This window comes from Amphiura filiformis, chromosome 16 (assembly GCF_039555335.1).
Source record: "Amphiura filiformis chromosome 16, Afil_fr2py, whole genome shotgun sequence".
NCBI lineage: Eukaryota > Metazoa > Echinodermata > Ophiuroidea > Amphilepidida > Amphiuridae > Amphiura > Amphiura filiformis.
The window spans coordinates 40,742,968-40,763,695 of NC_092643.1; the positions used below are offsets into that span (position 1 = coordinate 40,742,968).

Below are 20,728 nucleotides of genomic sequence, written 5' to 3' on the forward strand. Positions count from 1 at the left end.
AGAGTATTGAAGTAAATCTGTGTGTAATTTTGGTTCAATTTGATGGACAGGATTTCAAGATATGACCTTGTGAAAAATTATAAGTTTCTTTTTGAGCTCAGTTTAGATGTGTTGCTTCCTCTAAATTTCCAGCTTCTTGTACTGTGTATCATCTGTACACTTACCGTCTTTGGTATCTTGAGTTGATCAGCCACTTTGTTCCACTTTTGTTTACTTGTGATGGTCTTCAGTCCACCTTGTTGCATTACAATTTGCGAAAACTTGACTAAATCTAATTCACAGCCACCAATCTGTAAAGAAACAAGCAAATTTGAGGTAGATATCAAAATACTTGTATTTTGTCACCTTTCTACAATTATCATGACTAAATTCAGCAGATAGCTTACTTGAGGAGGCACCGGACTCCAACATCAGATGATGATGCAAGTTTGAGTCCTCACAGTCACGGCAGTTTGCTTGTGTGAACATTGAGCCAGGTTGAAATTCTCCTGGAAAGTAACTTTTACTGCTGGATGTCTCAGTATAACCCATGTACAATTTGGGAAGCTCATCCTGGTTAAAATGGTTTATGGGCTATTCCAGTTGAAATCCACACTACCCCTGTGGAAGATTTTGGAAATATCTTCCACAGAGGGAGTGTGTTTTTCATATGTAATTGGTCAGAGTTAATCATTTTGAAACCCATACTCCCCCTTTACCTATATCTTCAACAACTGGAGTGAGTATTTCAAATATAAGTTACCCAATTGTCTATTCTATTTGAAACTCATACTCCCTCTGTAGAAGACTTTAGCTAAATCTTCCACAGGGGAAGTGTGGATTTTGAATGGAATAGCCCATTATATGCTGTTTTGGATAGCTTTATGTCCGCTTGAAGTCAACGGTTCTATGGAGAGTCTTGATTAGCGACAATCTGTAAAGTGTGCAGGGGCTGTGTGGAATTCGCTACCTCAGAACAAAATTGTTTTACCTGCAATAGCGACCATATATTTTGAATTTCAATATTTACTTCCTGACTGTGTTTATACATTTGCCCTATGTTTATCAGAGGTGTAAGTGAGGTAATGATCCACTCCCTGAAAAACATGCGAGCCAAAGGCGAGCACCTCGGCAAATTTCCGGAAGTGCACAGGGGCTTGTCCGGGGATTCGGCTGCAGGTATCACCCCCCTCAAAAAAAAAATTTTTGTGCTCTTTTTATGACTTAATTATCATCATCCAATCCCGAAATGTAAAAAAAATAATAATAATAATAATAATAATAATAATAAAATTTAAAAAAAAAAAAATCCGGAAGACTTACACCTCTGGTTTATCTCTTAAAACTAGATGCTACAATTCTTGTTTTTATACACGAATTTTTCTCTTCACATGTTCAGCATTCAGCTGCGGTTTGCATGGTATTTGGAATATCTTGAATTTTGACCAGGAATCATTTGTTGCAAAGTATGAATGACAAGTTACTAGAAAACAGTAATTATATGATGAATATCTTTAGTGAAAGTAAAAAGAAAAGATAACTTGACAAAGCCCAGACGAAACCATTTTAAAGAGATTTTACATAGATATTCTTGCTGCCATTAGTGAGCCATTCATATATGGTCATTTTCACGGTAAAGGGTGTAACTTTGGATTTTTAACATTTTGATCCGTAGTGTTCTAATAAAGCCACAGAATTCCATGATTTTTGGCCACATAAGTCACCTAGTTAGCAGCTACCTTGGGTAGCATAATCATCTTTGGGAGTTACTGCGTTCAGTTTTAGCAGGCTTAAATGTACTTAATATTGCCATTTTGAAAACTAAAAAAAACAGTAACATTTTTGTAAAACCCTGTGATTTCTTCAGTTAGTTCATGGATAATTTTTCTTATCCTGAAAGTATGGTCATATGTTCAGTAAACACTGCCACATTAGATTTAATTGTGAACAGCCCTGTATTTTTGAGAACCGGACTTGATATTTGTCGTTTCGAGGCTTCATTTTCCGTTAACAATTGTTAACAAACTTTGTGGGTATAGCTTTGGTTCATAATTCTTGGTTATTTCTTCACTTCTTCTTGATTCATAACAGTTGATATCTTAACTTGAAATGGGTAACAAAAATTAGTCGATTTGCAAGCTTTTAAAATTGTTATAAAATCTTGACTTCAAAGAGCCGATTTTCCGTTAACTTTTTTGAAGCCTCCGAAACAAACTGTTCAGCTAGCTTGGGCAAATATAAATAAAAGAGCTCATCCAATCTATTAATCAAAATGTAGCAAAGTAGATCCTCAAGTCACTTGTTTTTAAATCGTGGAGATATATATCACAGTTTGAAAATGGGACCCAATACAAACTTTCCGTTAACACTTGAAGCCTCCGAAACAAATGAAGCCTCCGAAACAACAATCCTCTTTGCACATCTAAATTGGTGTGTTCCATATTGATATCTGCATTGTAATTGTTACTTGATATGTGCAGAATGTCATAAATTTAAAAAAAATTGATATTATGGTTAATGTTTGAAAAATATACTGATACCCAAGAAAGCCTGTTTGGAGGCTTCACATGCAAGTTAACACCATGCTTAACGAATGGGTGAAAAAATTAATGTGTGATTAATCTACAATATCTGCTGCATAGAATCATTAATTCAATACACACAAGAAAATAACAGCTTAGATGATCACAACAGTGTTGTTTTCAAAAAAATACTTCTGCAATGTTTAACCATTGTTAACATGAAGCAAACGAAACAAAAAAAATGACTTGCTGTGATAATTTAATTTTTGTCACAACTGAAATTCAATACTTAGATGCAAAGCATGAAAATTGGTAATTTTGTGATATTTTTTACCTATTTTTTCATGTCAACTTGTAGTAGTTAGCCAAATATTTTACTTTTATGATCACCTGTGTTGTTAACTGAAGCCTCCGAAACACAAATCGCTTGAACTGCCAATTCTAAAAAATAACTCCAATTTCTGTGAAACTTGGCTGGTAGGTTCCTTTCATCAAGTAGTATTTGAACATGAAGTTAGACATTCAAATTATTTTAGGAACCCAATTAAAACTTAAAAAATATGTTTAAGGTTGGGAAATTTCCATTGTAAAATGACACTTGATGTTAAAAATTTTCAAAACTGCAATTACAAACATAGCAAAACATGGTATAAAATTTAACTTATATCTGTTGACTTACTTTGGAATGGGATTTTACATGTATTCCAGCTTTCATGTCATAATTTTCTGAGCATATGTAAAATACATTTTTTCTTAGATTTTAACCAAAATGTTATGGAAATGTCAAATTTTTTATTAGAAATCAAAAGATTTAAGCCTTGAAACATTATGTTACTGAAATTTAAGTTGCTTCTATGCATGATTTCAGTAAACAGAAACATATTTAAGTGGTTTGAAATTTTGACCCTAAAAAATCAAAAGTTACACCCTTTACTGTGAAAATGACCATATGTTATCAACACACAAGATATTATTGTGCCAAATACTACACATGCTACAGTTGAACTCCGTGCATTTCCCCTTGAAACCACACCGAGTCATTCAAGTCTACTGTACCAAACCACATATAGCCTGAATGATTGCTCTAGTACAAATAGTGCAGCTCTTGTATACATATCGACTGCTCAGTGCCATAAGTGAGTAAGTGCACTAGCTGCCATGTGTCGCTGCCATGTGTAGATGAGTACAATATACTGTGTGTAAATTGTGTTAATTCACACAGCAGCTATTGCACATACCCACTTCTGGCACTGAGCAGTCGATATATGATTGCTCTAGTACAAATAGTGCAGCTCTTCTATACATATCGACTGCTCAGTGCCATAAGTGAGTAAGTGCAATAGCTGCCATGTGTAGATGAGTACAATATACTGTGTGTAAATGCCAAATGTTCACACAGCAGCTATTGCACTTACCCACTTCTGGCAATGAGCAGTTGATATATGTTACTGTGGTAGTACAAAAATGCTGTATATGCGTACAGGTACGTGCAGTGGCTTGTTTCAGTATGCTGGATTTTGATATTGAAAATGACCAAGAATCCAAAACATATCATCAGGCGCATGGAGGTGGTGTACATATCGCTCTCCCAAAATCAATCAAAATTACCACTTGTGAAAATATGTGCAATGTATCAAATTCATATAAGATTTACTCTCTTGAATGAAAATGTTCAATGATAAACCAATTAAATAAAAGTCCATTCCAGATTTCCAATCTATTTATTACAAACATGCCACCCCCTCCCCACCTCAAAAAAATGTCTTTATTTGGAAATATCACAATCCCTCCACTAAATCCTGGCTGCAGGCCCTTTTTAATAAACTGGACTATTAAGTCATGCGCAAGTCTGATAAATCAGTGCTCTTTGCATGAAAAGGTGACTCTTGGATATATCTCAAATCACTACATATCCCAAGAACGGACATCCTAAATTGGCACCTATAAGAGCCTACATTATAACAAAAGGCTGCTATTGGACTATTCATTTAAAATCCACACTACCCCTGTGGAAGATTTTGGAAATATCTTCCACAGGGGAGTATGAATTTCAAATGGAATGAGCACATTAGCAGTTCCATTTGAAACTCACCCTCCCTCAGTGGAAGATTCAGGCTGAATCTTTCTCAGAGAGTGTATGAAATTCAAATGCAGCTGCCTAATGTGTTCATTCCATTTGAAATTCATACTCCCCCGTAGAAGATATTTCCAAAATCTTCCACAGGGGTAGTGTGGATTTTAAATGGAATGGCCAAATTGCAAAAAACATGACAACATTTTCCCTCCAACTCTCATCAGTACATAAATAATCTGAGGATATTAAAACAAACAACTATATCTTGCCAGTGGTTTATTTTCACAACGGGTATGTTCTGCTCCCGGTTTCTACTCTGCAAAATGGTCAAAAATATGTGGTGTGGACACAATCAGGGCTTACCGACTTTTAAAACTTACTCAATGCAAGTATTATGCTTTTCCAGGCTCTTAACGAGAGTGGTTATGAAAATATGTGTAATGTTTTATTTGCAAAATTTGAACTCTCATATACCATAAATTTGAAGGCATCAAAACCACAAATATGTTGTATAAATTGATGATATTAACTAGAGTGCCATAAGCATGACTTCATTTTTTTAACATATTGAAATACTGCCTGCGAAGAATGCATAGAGCTACGCCTTAAACTCTGCATGATTGATGATCGTTATTTCTACATATAACTACCGTCTTGGTACTTTCACTATCGATGCACGCCCCGAATGCTATATGATATGTTCTTCTGTGAATGCGGTGCTGATGAATTTTGTTACGTTTTCAGTCAGCTAATCAGATGTCTATAACGACAGTACAGGAACAATATCAAATACTATTCTTTAAAAAAAAATTTTAACTATTCCATTTAAAGGAGCCTTTTCTGATGCTAGCTTCTTATTTGTGCGTATAGTTCAATAGTTATACACAAATTGGGCTCTTACAGTTGAAATCCATACACCTCATATGGAAGACATGACCTTACCTTCAACACAGGGAGTATGAATCTCCAAATGAGGCTACCTGAATGGGCAACTCCATCCCACACCCCCTGTGTGGGAGATTAAGGTAATGTCTTCCACATGGGGTGTATGGATTTCAACTTGAATAGCCTATTGCCTGGATTGTAAACACTTTGCTCAGCACAAGTTCTTTTGGCTCCTTATGGACCAATTCGCATGAATGATTACAATACGATTCAGTCTGTTAAATTTTAACACTCATTATGCCCTGAACAAATTATAAACTAATTTTTTCTCGTCAAACATTGACAAAGGCCCCCATTTGCATGGTAACAGCAAGATAAAATCTCTGATGATTAAAGCGATAGGAAATGAGCAATTCACATCATCAACATCCTAAATCTAAGTTTTCAATGTACCAATGGCTTAAGGGCTCAGGTAGCAACGTTTGCATAGTATTTTTTGTGGGACCTGAGAGCACTTCAGACATATCAGAAGGACATTTCCTCATATTCAAAATGCATTTCGATATGTCTGATGTGCTCTCAGGTCCCACAAAAATATGTGAAAACGTTGCTATCTGAGCCCTTAAAAGGAAGACTTTCATGTAGATCTGTGAAAAGTTACCAGAACAATTTTTCAATAACTGACATGGTTATATTACAATTGGCTAATTCCAGTTCGAAATTCATACACACCCTGTGAAAGGTATGACCTTAATCTACCACAATGGAAGGGGGTTGTGGATTTCAAATGAAGTCACCCATTCCAGTAACCCCATTTGGAATTCACACCCCCTGTGTGGGGCGATTAAGGTCATGTCTGCCATAGGGGGTGTATGAATTTCAACTAGAATACTCAATTATGTCCAATCACTCTGAAGTCTCAACGCACCTTTAATATTTTAGACAGACCAATTGAAAGTACAACGACCCTATCAATGAATGAGTCAGGAATACAGTTTTCCACTTGCTGCTAAGACAAGTTAAAAACTGATGTTAAATAATGTTGCAAGCCAGGCATCTGATTTGAATTTTTTAGTATAGTCTGCAAGTTTGCAAAATGTACCTTTAACATTAAAAATAGACTGCATGAACCCATAAACCAACAACAGAATGCATGGCCGAGCCAAGAATATGCCATGCCACGAGTCGCCTATTAAGTGTTCTCACAAACTATCCGCTACAGTAATACCAACCACAAACATAACAGTTTATCACTGAACTTCTCTTCCAACGCACATTTGACCTTTTAGTGTTCACGACAAAAATGAAACCTCAAAATAAAGCCACAACCCTATCGCGGAACAAGCCAAGAATACGCCACAATTTCCTCTATGAAGTGCTCTTGAAAACCCACCCCAGATTAAGGAGCCGGCCGCAAAACCTGGCACTTTATCATATTAACACTCAACAACTTCCTTGGGCAACCACTAAACTAACATATAATACTATCGCGAGGTTAAGAACTACAGGTTAAAGACATCAACACATAAGAGCATAGATGTAGTAAGACATTCCTGCCAACTTGGTTAAGTACTTACTCTCAGTCAAAAATCTGATCTAGTTTACATCACCATAAAATATTTTTGCAGTACAGTTTTGTATATAACATGAATATCCTACAAAAATATCTAATTCCATGAATAAAGGTGTTTTTTTAATAGTTTTTTTAAGCAAAAGACAAATATCCAATGCCGCTTTTTAAAATATACTGATAATTTGAAGGAGCAACTTTAAAATAGAAAATGCTGCTTTGTAGCCTACTCAAATCCCTGATCCTGACCCAAACCTTATCATAACCTAACCCTAATCTTCAATCCTTAGGGTCATGATTCTAATTCAAAACCTTTGTGCCTTTTTATCTTATCAACAATCCTCAACTATTTCCTTGTACAATGTAGTGAAGTACTTCAGGTTAAAAATCATTGACAATTACACTGTATGCCGGTTACTTTAAATGTATACAGAGAATTGACGCAGCATAAGCTGCTGACACTTTAAAAAACCACCTTGTACGTATTCATAGTCATTAATCATTCACAAATAATATGTATACCCATAATCATGTTACATCCGTTTTGCCATTCTAACATTTAACATAATTGATAGAGACTACTCTCTAAATAGGGCATATATAATAGCAGTCATTCATGAACAATATTAGATACTTTATATACTTTTAACTGATTTTGTCAGCCAGGTGAATTATGAAAGCAAGTGGAAGAAAATTACATGAAACAAATATTGAATATTTTTATTCATTCAATGGAATGAATTTTTCATTTGATGAAATATGAATTGCGCCATTCAGTCCATTTTTCACCTCTTTAATATAGTCTTACCATTGAACTTCAACATTTGTATATTATTTTAATTGAACAATATGATAAGATGTTATTTTAATCTGAAAGAGGAATCTGAAGATATATACTGCAGATTTCAGTTAAGTTCAAAAGTCTCAAAACCATAGCAAGATACTGTGGTGATGTCAGTTTCATATTGAGTTGGTACACAAAGAATCAAGCAATTATGGAAAGACCACATAATAATACCATGAATACTGCCTGATGATTGGTTCCAATAAGACTATTACAATTTCTGGAGCCAATCAGCAACATGGTAAGAATGATAACAGGGCTGATATTTAGAGGCTGCACTTTAATTTGTCAAATAGATGAAAATATCAAATAAATAACCAATCAGAAATGCTGTACGAAAGGCAGTAACTTTTTGGGAGTTCATACTGTTCTGCAGTTGACGACAGACCTAACTAACAGCAAGCTCTTTATCATAAGCGTACGGTGATATTTCATTCACTATGTATGTTGGTTTAGAATGATCTATGATACAGCCGAGACTAGATAGCAATCAACGGCTTCCTGCTACATATTTCTGGCAGCAGCTAAATCATGTTCTTCCTACAAACTAACCGAGTCCTGAAACCGTTGCTTAAAACTATCAATGAACCATGCCATCAAGTTTAATATCAATCACCCTAGTAGTACACATACAAGACCTAAAAGCTTGCTCTCAATGTTTTAAATCAGTTCTCTGAGACACTAATTTAAACAATAAACTTACTGCGACTAAAAACTGAAACCCTGAAACAAACATCTTTCCAGAAACAAACCCTTTGTGTGTAGGGGTGTGGGAGTAGGTGTTCGCCGCCAAACAAGGCCATATTTGTGGTGACACACCTCCAACCGTGGACACGTACCTGAACGTGGTCTGTCCACGGTCTGTCGATAGGTGCAAGATGATGGAAACGATGTAAAAATCCTATTTGGAGCATTGTCCTCTCTTGGCAGTATACATGGTGTACCCCTCTATGATAGTACCATCTCATAGTATGCATGTGTATGTCCACGGTATGTCGATTCACTGCAAAAATGTGTCCTCGTGCCTCGTTAGAATAGTACAGTGCATTTTTACTTTGTACGTCCTAGTTTGGAGGTGCTTACAGTTAGCGGTGTGTGTGCGTTGGTAAATGCCGGCAAATGAGGACCCGTACCAGAACACACCCTACACAAACGAGGACGCACACCTAACCGAGGATGTCCTCGGTTGAACTGACCTAAACAGGAGATCTCAAATAGCATAAAAACATGTTTAAAACGGGTACTCTGTTGGGGGTTATGGACAGGTCCACGGACGGTTGTAAGTATCCAATCCCCCATGACGTGGGTAAATGAGGTCCACGGTATGTCGATTAATTGCCGATGTGTGCATCCTCGGTTAGATAGGATTTAGCAAAAGAGAGGAAAGGTAAAAGTCAAGGTCCACGTTTGACGGCATTTGCAACCATGGGTGTGTGGGGTAGGTGTGTTATAAACACCAACAAAGGGAGACAAAAAATTAGAAATCTGTGGGCAATAGGCCGTAACAGTGGGCACACGGTCACTGCGGCGTCAAAAGTGTTACTAGCTCAAAAACATCATAAAAATGCATTACATAAACAACCGTTGTTGGAGGTGTAGGGCCAGTGTCCACCATGAGGAGAATAAAACTCAAAATGAATGTGTCCAGAGTTTGAAAATGAAACCTCATTTAGGTTCTCTGACGCTTGTTTTGCTAACCCAGACAGTCAGATAACAATGATATTGAACGTTTTGTGCATGCATGCATGTGTGTGTAGTATATCAAGTCTCGATTCAAATAACTTACCTGTGGCGACTGTGCTACATCGTTATTCTGGGCTGCTACGTGTCTTTTAATACACGCTAATTCTTGCACATTGGATCCCCATCTGAAAACAAGTAACAAAAATATTGCTTCAAAATTGATTTATGAATGATTACACAATCTATGTATAGACTATTCACAATGCATTGATCAATAGTAAGAAATGTAGGGCTGGTATGTTGGAAGATATGCTTTGACACTATATATTCCACATTGGAGCTTGCCCTGCAGCTCATTTACAAATAGTAAACAGAAAATTGTTGTTAACAGATTTTCATGAAGAAAAGGATTTTCAATTAAAAAAATGTTATAATAAAAAAAGTAATAAAACAGATCTGAATTTGACATGGACAAACAAACAACAAAATCAAGAGATAAGGCTAAAAAACAAGTTAATTTCCTAAAAACTGCACCCATTTTGCTTTTAGGAGCATTATGTGAGAAATCCAGAAAAAAATTTCAAGCACAAAATGATGACGATTTTTTTCACAGATTTTTTTCATACATTTTGCAATATGATAGCACTAATTCAACAACTCTTCCTATACCTTTGTACAGGAGCCAACCGTTGTTAATCTGTGATGAATCCACACTTTTACACAAGCGTCATGCCTGGAACCTGTGTGCATATACACGCTTACAAGTTGAATTTAGTATTTTGGAGGTAGGGGCTAAACATTGCCGTTTATTATGTAGTTTTAGTGCTGATATCAACAGAGAAATCACTGATCTTTTTGTAAGGCTGAGTGATTAACTGACATTCCTCATGAAATAATCATGGGAATCATATGATCTTTAGCTTGTTTTTGTTGTTGAAAGGGATTCAATCATGTTTCATCGTTGTTCATCACTGTTTCACAACTCGTGCCATCTGCGTGGTTTACTTTGCTCTGATTAAACCATGCAGACGATGCGGACGCATCATTGTAGATGATGAACAACAGTGAAACATAATTGAATCCTGAAATATCAAATGAAAATCAAGCTATAATTTTCCTACAACTATTAATTTTTCAATCTAACCTACGCTGTACTAATTTGACAATAAATATAATTTGAGGCATAAGTACATCCTGAATCTAAAAATAAACTACAAAATAAATGAAAAACAGGAAATAAACTTTTTTTGTTTATTTTTTTCAAGAGAATAAAATTGACAAATTAATTTGATTTCTCATCTTTTCATTTTTACACTAACCAGCACTTTGAACCTGGTAAATTCCAAGCATTTTGCCAGCCAGTTATTGCTTTAATCATTTAGGAAATGTAAACATTTATGACGGCTGCAAGCACTGTGCATGTGCATTTTCAAGATATTTTGATAACTCGTCCAATTCTCCCGACACAGCTTATATGTTATAATTGGGGCTATTCCAGTTGAGATTCCTAACACACTGTATGGAAGACATGACCTTAATCTCCAACAAAGGGGGTGGATATTTCAAATGGAATCACCCATTCAGGTAACCCCTTTTGAAATCTACATTCCAAGTGCGTAAGGTTTAGGTCTTGTCTTCCACAGGGGGGAGGTGTATAGATTTCACATGGAATAGCCAATTTGACAATTAAATCTTGAATTTTTTTTATCCCAATTAATAAATGTATCTTATAAATAATCATTGTTATTTTCAATTTCTAGTATTTTGTCACATGCTATATATATTTAATGTGATTAAAAAAAGACACAATCAAACAAACTAAAATATTTCAAGCCCACTAAGTATTATTTTATTCTAATCACTATGACCTTCACATCTAAAATTGATGCAATCATGAAACAGAGATAATTGGATAATTAGCCGGCCGGTAAACTAGAGCAATTGAAAAAGTAACAAATGATTCATCAACAGATGTGAGGCGAGAGGCAGTACTTTCCTCCTTTAAAAATCAATTTCTGTGTACATTACAAATTGTATGATCAAAAGTATTGCTGGAAATTCAATTTGATTCTAGGTATAAAGACAGTTACACTTGCTAGAGAAGAATTGGGCTATTTAGTTGAAATCTATAACATGCCACCTATGGAAGACACTACTTTTTATCTTCCACACAGGGAGTGTGACTTTCAAATGGGGTTACCTGAATGAGCAACTCCATTTGAAATCTATAACCCCTGAATGAAAGATTTTCATGTCTTCCGCGTGTTTGGATTCCAACTGTGAAGGCAGTTGAACTTGGCAAAGAAATACTGGGCTATTACAGTTGAAATCTATAATACACCACCTATGGAAGACACAACCTTAATCTTCCACACAGGGGGTGTGACTTTCAAATGGGGTTCCAGAATGAGCAACTCCATTTGAAATCTATAACCCCTGAATGAAAGATTTTCATGTCTTCCGCGTGTTTGGATTCCAACTGTGAAGGCAGTTGAACTTGGCAAAGAAATACTGGGCTATTACAGTTGAAATCTATAATACACCACCTATGGAAGACACAACCTTAATCTTCCACACAGGGAGTGTGACTTTCAAATGGGGTTCCTGAATGAGCAACTCCATTTGAAATCTATAACCCCTGAATGAAAGATTTTCATGTCTTCCGCGTGTTTGGATTCCAACTGTGAAGGCAGTTGAACTTGGCAAAGAAATACTGGGCTATTACAGTTGAAATCTATAATACACCACCTATGGAAGACACAACCTTAATCTTCCACACAGGGGGTGTGACTTTCAAATGGGGTTCCAGAATGAGCAACTCCATTTGAAATCTACAAGCCCTGATTGAGAGTTTATCATGTCTTCTACAGGGGGCATATGGATTTCATCTGGAATAGCCCACTTTGTTCAAACTGCACCTTTGTGTTTCTAAGTCTGCACAGTACAGGTGGACACCCTATTTAGTGTAACCTTAGTCCAGTTTGATCAATTGCGCAGTGCATTTGTAAAAAGCATTGAGTAACCAAAGTAGCAATCGTCTTAAAAGATGAATCTCGTTTCGAGCAAACAATCAAAATTAACACCACTTTAGTCTTCATCCAGTTAAAGAAATACATAAATCATAAAATGAAAAAAATAAATAAAAGATGATACCATGTTGAAAATAGTTTCAGACTTTTGCAAAAATATAAATTGCACATAATTTGTAGGGGTGTGTGTGGAATTCCTAATTATTTCTCTTCAGTTTTTAACTGAAAGCAAAAAAAACAAAAACCATGATTTCATTGGTTATTTCTGTGACCCAAGTATCGTTGAATCGCACATTTCACTTCAGTAAGTGAAATTACAGTGTGTGGGCTGTTCACAGAAAATAATCCACCTGCCTTTGGTGTGTAAATGTGTAAATAAAATATGCACCATTGTAAAGCAATATGTAACACACTTCTTGGTAAATACAAGTACTCTGAACATTTTGCAAATTCTTGTTATTCAATAGACGGCAGTATAAGATGCAAACAAGCCTACTATTAAACGTAACCCTATAGCCAGGTTAAACAGACACCATAACTGAGTGAATTGGGTTCAAGTGAGGCTTTGCTATATAAATAACGGCTACTTTTGTTTGAATTCCACAGAAAATTCATTTAAGAGATCGATATTCATTAAAAGAATTTTAATAAAATTCTACTTAATAACTAAAAAAGCTAAAAACATGTCTCCATCAGGTTTAATAGCACAACCCTAAATGAAAACAGCAGACCTGGGAGTTTTAATTTTTTCCCAGCGTAAATTTATGTTCCATCATTCTTGGTATTAGTCCCACTAAGTGATTTAAAATAACTAAGTATTACATGTACATCAAGCACACATTATTATACACCATAATAAATGAGTCCGATTGCTTGCTGGTGAATAAAAAATGAAATGAAATGATACTAGCAGAGCCACATGGTCTGAATAAATATACTTTAATGTTACTGTATGTAACTAAATCCTCACCAAACATGTTTTCATCACTTGTTCAAAGCAAGCAATCTTTTTCCTGTTTTAGCCATTTAACTACAAAAGTATGATGTATTTCTTAATAAAAATACATTGATCTTATAGGATATGAGTCAAAAATCATTTTCATATTTCTATAAGTCTTGCAGTTCTTGAGTTAAAGGCCCATTCAGTGATTTACTCGTCAGGAGGATCGTAAGAATCTTCAAAATTCAGGTGTTTGCACATTTGTTACTGTCATAGATGTGCTAACATATCCTGTTAGTGGTAGGGCAAACCCAGAATCCATGTATTGAAATTGACAAATTCTGACATTAAAATCGACTCGTTTATTAAATCGATCAATACCGATGATCAGCAGTTGACAGTAATCAATCAATCAATCAATCAACTCACCTTTTTAGTAATCTGTGGATATACTGCACTTGTGGTGTAAATCTCATATCGTCATCAACTTTGCACTCCGGCTATACAGGGAGAAAATAGCACAGATCATATTACACAATCATATTTGGGGCAAATTGTGAAACTGATGCCACTCTTTATCAACATCTGTATGTGACACAATTGGGTCCATGGGGGCCAAAAGTGGTAAATCTGATATTAATGATACAAAGGCAAATATGGAGTAAAAAAAAACAATAAAAAAATACATCATAAACCTTCAGAAATTAAGAACCCTTGATGTTTTCAGTATAATGATAGAAAAATGCCTCCTTGGGCCCCCATGAATCAGATTGTGTCACATATATAACAATTAAGTTTTACACAAGTAACTTTTACTGTTTTATAGTGTCAAACTGAAAACGTTTGGCTTGATAATTCCAAAGTCTGACGTGCTTGTTTTACGTTCATAGAGAATGTAATGAATGGTTCAAATACAGGTTAATCTATTGCACCTGATGTATATATCCTGCTGTGCTCATTCAATGATATAATAACATTAATGGTTACCAATCATTCTGTGGGGGGAAATTGTGCAGTAAATTTTATACTTGGTTATTTGGATGTACAGTCCAACTTCCCTTATCCGGACATCTTTAAATGAATCTCTCCGTTATCCGGATATGTAATCTTTATAGGTTATTATGTTTTGGAAGATTTGAACCTAGGACATCCATGATAATGCATACAGTATTCAATTTTTGGAATACAGATCGTGCGCTCAAACGAAATGAGTTCAACCAGCCAATCAATTTCGGGTGATTTGAACTTGTATTCGACCATGCAGTGGACACCGCTTTCAATACTCTGTGAGTCTATGTCAAGTCAGAGCAACGTGGTGCTTGATCGCTGTGAACAATCATACCACGCCACATGCTCATCAAACACACTATCGCCAGAATTGTAATGGTTGTGGTGTTTTAGTTTACATCTTTATGAACCAATTTCTGATCAGCTGCTGAAAAGGTCTACAAATTGGGCTATTCCATTTAAAATCCACACTACCCTGCGGAAGATTTTGAAAATATCTTCCACAGCGTGAGTATGAATATCATATGGAATGAACATATTTCGCAGTTCCATTTGAAACTCACCCTCCATCAGTGGAAGATTCAGGTTGAATCTCTCTCAGAGGGTGTATGAAATTCAAATGGAGCTGCCTAACATGTTCATTCTATTTAGAAAACATACTCCCCCTGTGGGAGATATTTCCCAAATTTTCCACATGGGTAGTGGGGATTTTAAATGGAATAGCCTAATGTGGATAATTACGAGGAATAATACAAATGTATCGCTTACCCTCCATCCCTTTGGCGGGATGATTTTGCACATGCCACTTAATTCTCCTTGCTCGGCTATAGACTTTATATATTCCATAGGATCTCGCCACTCCTCTTGCGTCGGATGGAACACAGGAGCGTCTTGTAAAGTAGTACTGCTAGAGGGCGCTGCATTATGATCCTTTCCATTTGCATTGACCTTACCGTTGTAACTCGGATGATGGCTATTGCTAGTAGACGCCGCTGATGAGGTAGACTTGGGACTTTTTGCTGCATTTGGAAGCTTGGGTTTATTCTTGGAACCGGGTGGTCTTCCACGCCGTCTAACGGGTGAGACCGGTTCGTCGCATTCGTCAAAGGCATATGGATTGATTTCATGATTATTCAAATCATTATGATTACTAGTTCTTTTCACTGGAAGCTCCAAAGAATCAACAACATGATCTAAATCGTCCATTACGTGATTATTTTTGCGTTTGACATTATTTTTCACCGTGCTGTCGTTCGTAAACGAATTCACCGTGATTTTCAAGTTCTCTCGCACTTTGCCTCTCAGCAACAGCTTGCTGTCGTGCAGCAGCTGGATGGACGACTTCCGCGAGAACCCGTGATGTCTAATACGCTTACTCTTCACTAATAAATTGATGGCCTGTTTATGTTTATGGTTCTTAAGATTAGAATTTACTGTTGTTGGAGATGGTTCATCCGAGCGTTCCGCCTTTACGGGTTTTCTCTTCTTGGTTTTCAAGCGGCCGTCAAGTCCAACTGTTGTTGGAGAAGGTTCATCCGGGCATTCCTTCTTTACAGGTTTTCTCTTCTTGGTTTTCAAGCGGCCGTCAAATTCATCCATACTGTCGCCACTGCTGGCTTCAGCATAGTCGACAACTTTTCGTTTTCTCTTCAGCTTCCGCACCACAACATTATTGGCCTTATGATGCACATTATTCACCACTTTTCTTTGTCCCCTCTGTCTCTTCACCTCTTTCCTCACTTTTTTAACATCCTTCTCCTCTTTCTTCAAGCCATTTGTCAACACTCTATTATTTCTTCTTACTGTTGTTGAGGTAGGGGTTCTCCTTTGGTCCTCTTTAACCAGCACAGGCCTGGTTAACCTGTTATTTGGTCCTCGAGTGTGTAACGTATTAGGTCGTTTCAGCGAGGGCATTTTCAGTTTGGGCATCTTGTTGTTAGGGGATTCCGGGTCCGTCTTTGTCGGCACCATACATATAAGTGGGGGTGGTTCGTGGGAGAGGGGATTGCAGCAATAGGAGGTGGAGCGGAGTCAGACACGGCGGAGCTAAAGTTCTACGGTGGTGTAACTCTGACGAGCAAGGTTTGGCGGTCCCTCTACATGTAGCGTTGTAAGGTGCGCGGGCCCTGATAGCACCCTGTATTAGAAATGGAAAGAATATCTACATTAGTGTATGTAAACAAATAAATAAAATATTTTACATGCACAAATATATCTTTATTTCAGTACCTTCTGTAAAAAAAACACCAGCTGTGCCTCTGGTTTATAGTTAAAAACATAATTATCATTAAACATTAAGCCGACTTAATGGTTCATTCTTTACCAATGAACAATGACTGCATCTGGCAAATAAACTTGCTAAAGAGATTCAACAACAATTCTTAAACGAAGGGAAGCAAAGAAAATTTGGTTGGCCACATTTTCTTTACTCCACTTTTTCAAATCAAATTGTTAATACTATTTTAATAGAGAAGATAATTCTTGGTCAAAGGAGATTATTATGGATTAACTTCTCTCTTCATAATACAAATGAATGTATTTCATTGATTTACTTACAAGTTGAGCTTTGCTGCAGCAACTTGATCAAAGCAGAGCCCATTCTATACTCAGCTCAGCACCAAAATAGACACAAATTTATTCAGCTCAGCACCAAAATAGATGCAAATTTTGAGTCTTATTTTACTGAACTTCAGAACCTGTAAATTAATGCAGACACCACTCTTTTTGTGCAACATCTGTCTTTTTCCGACTCAATAATTGCCAACTCGCTGGCATAAAGATGTAGCTCCTGGCATTGAGCTGCCATGTTATCGATAACTGGGTACATGCATCATACATGAATGACACATATCCCAGGCAGTACCATACACAGCCAGTGGTGTAGCCAAGAGGAGGGCAAGGGGAATCTGCCCCCTCTTGGCTACACCACTGGCTGTATATGGTATTGCCTGTGGTATAGCCAAGAGGAGGGCAAGGGACAGCTTCCCCCTGTGAGAAGTCTTTCCCCCTGTGTGGTGCTGGCCATCCTGATATAGATTTTTAGGCATTTTTTTTTGTACTTTTAGCCCATTTTGACCATTTTCAGCCAATTTACCCCTCTCCCTTAGAAGTTGCCCCCCCACCCCCTTTACCCTCCCCCTGAAAGTCATGGCTATGCCACTGTACACATCGCATCAGCTAATGAAGATGGTCTCTCTGCTACAGAGCTGTCAAAATGTGTTATCACTGCAAGGATCAGTATGAGGCATGTTGTTATCAATCTGCAATCATATGAGGTTGCCTGATTGAGACTGATAAAGGGATATATGTGTGTTTAGTACTGTACAATTAACAAACTATGTGTAGCACTACGTGTAGCACGAGACACAGTGGTGCATCTTAAATTCCTAAAGGTATTTGATACAGCCACAAATGCATTTTATAGCAATACAAATAGGTTTTGATCAGGAAATTTACTAAATATGATACATCATATTAAAAGCTTATTCTTCTACCCATTTACCAAAAAAAACCACCCAAAAAACAGATTTTTAAAATTGAAAGAATGAAAACCCAGCTTTAAAATGACAACTAGACGCTTAAATATGAAAATACTATGCACTGGGATGATTCAAATCATTTTATGGATCCAGTGTCAATCTAACTTGGCCTATATCTTAAAAGTGGTGGTTCATTTACCTAACCATTGTTAGTCCATGTTTTAATACAGAACTTGAAAGCGCTTCAGCAGTTTGGATTCTTCAGGGTGGTATGCAACAAACAACCATGTTTTTGTCCATACACCTTGAAAACAAACACTCTACAAGGCAAAAATTTCATTGAGCTTTCATCCAATACCAAAATATGCATTTTGATGATGGTAAAGTGAGGGGATGAGGCCATCATTCAGGTCACCCACCTTTAATATCTGATTTGCCCATGTTGATCACCAATTTGAATGACATGGCACCAATAACTCCAAGGCACTCACCTTTTCACACATGCAACTTTCAGTAGCCGACTCCTCTTCAGTGGTCGTCAAAGAACTAGCTGGTGATCCCGGTCTATCAGCCGGCAGAGGCTCAACACCCGGTATCCGGATGTCATCCGGGAATTCGCTGGGGAAGTCCGGCGGCTCTGCTTTGTCCTGGATCTGCTCCGAGATACCAAACAGGTCCAAATGTGGAGGTAGGGATGGTGATTCTGTAAACGTACAAGTGGAAATGATAATGCGATAAAACAATGCACCTTCTTGCCGGTAAAACCTGCCATGTTATGACTCAAATTTCAAAACTCATTTTAAATAGTGTTTTGATATATGTCAGAATGGGAAAAATACATGAATCTAGAACTTGAGTAATTTGACTGCTCAGTGCCAGAAGTAGGTAAGTGCAATAGCTGCCATGTGTTGCTGCCATGTGTAGATGAGTACAATATACTGTGTGTAATATTGCCAAATGTTCACAGGGCAGCTATTGCACTTACAAACTTCTGGCACTGATTAGTCGAATTGTGTAATCTTATATCAATTTCCTCCATCCATAATGGATGCAGAATAAGGAAGATGATTATTTCGACTCATAAATATCTTATATTCTGGTAACCACACACCACACAATAATTCATCTTAAAGTCTAACTACAATGAAACACTTCAGTACTTAAAAGTGCCTATGGTGTATTAACGATAAAACCTTCCCCATTTTCGAGTAGGGTAGGAAGGCAAACTGTCCAGATTATTTACTCACATCGGGCTATTCCAGTTGAAATCCATATACCCTCTACTGAAGACATGCCCTTAATCTTCCACACAGGGAGTGTGAATTTCAAATGGGGTTACCTGAATGGGATTAAAGGTTATGCCTTGCATACGGGGTAAGTGGACTTCCAACTGTAATAGCCCATTAACCATCACATCAGGCTATTCCAGTTGAAATACATACACTCTCTGTTACGGAAGACATGCCCTTAATCTTCCACACAGGGAGTGTGAATTTCAAATAGGGCTACCTGAATGGGATTAAGGTTATATCTTGCATACGGGGTTAGTGGATTTCAACTGTAAATAACCCATTAACCAAAAGTAAACTAAAAACTAAATTGAGAAACAAAATACTTCAATAAAGAATCAGTGTTACACAATATTATGCACCTTTCGAATAGGAACTCTTATGGCAATGCAGACAATTTCCATCACGTTTCCCCTATAGACTACATTTATTTTGTACCTTATACTGTGTCGTCTGATTTTAAAGGACATCGTAACAGTGTAGCTTTTATTCACTTACTATGACCGTGGCATATATACTGTTATTGTACCACATGTATTACATAATGCTTTGTCAGTGTCTTAGGGACTGAAAGGTGAAACACCTCATGTTCTAAAAATATAGCCATATTTACGAAAACATGACTGGAGATATCCATCAAAATAATGCTAAAAGAAAATCAGGTTTAAAAGATCGTACATTATGGCCAAAATGATTTAGTAAAACCAGCATCAAAACATTGAAAAATATCCTTCAAAATAACCTCCTCACTACCAAGAGCTGTATTTTTCACTGTAAAAACAATTTTGAATTCATCTCAGATATCTACTTCAATTTAATTGTCAGCTTTAAAAATATTTGGAAGTGACTTGTGTTTGGCCAAATAGACAGAAGGCTAAATTGAGCCTTAAAACATCCGTCATAACACAGACAAAATTGCCATAATCTCTAGCAATCTATAACACAGATTGTTTGGGGTGCATTTGGACCTCAGAATTTGAGACCAAAACTTGATGTCAAAATTTGTTTCCACAGACCCATACAAGTCTTAGGGTCTTTTTTAATCTATATAGCAGGAAACCTGATTGAGCCTAACTGATATCACTTATTAGTGAAGTCAAATGTTGCATAAATTGATCAATTAAATTATGTCATCCCTGTGCAACTGATTTGTTAATACTCGCATTGAAGAAAGGCTATATGTCAGCCAAGTTACAGGCTAAGGACACTCATCGCCTGCTTATTTTTATGCTCTGATAACAATATCAATGAGGACTAGTACTACGTGTATAAACCACCTCTTACAAAAATATTATCGCAATGAAAGTATGGTACGTTCTAAATACAGCTAGGTTGTTCCTGGTACGTTGTAAGTGAATGGCAGAACACGGCTATCTGTCCTGCGCAAAATCTCATTCATAATACCAACTACTTCCCCTCAGTACAT

The 20,728-nt window shown here is 36.8% G+C and overlaps 1 protein-coding gene across 1 annotated transcript in view; it reads right to left on the reverse strand.

Annotated features, from left to right (window-relative positions):
- The window catches only part of LOC140172642 (uncharacterized), a 102,401-nt gene that overhangs the window by 22,273 nt on the left and 59,400 nt on the right, over nt 1-20,728 (reverse strand). The window contains 6 exon segments of the mRNA XM_072195775.1: nt 165-290; nt 9,661-9,742; nt 13,956-14,026; nt 15,303-16,521; nt 16,523-16,671; nt 18,505-18,716. Coding sequence (XP_072051876.1) covers nt 165-290; nt 9,661-9,742; nt 13,956-14,026; nt 15,303-16,521; nt 16,523-16,671; nt 18,505-18,716 — 1,859 coding nt within the window.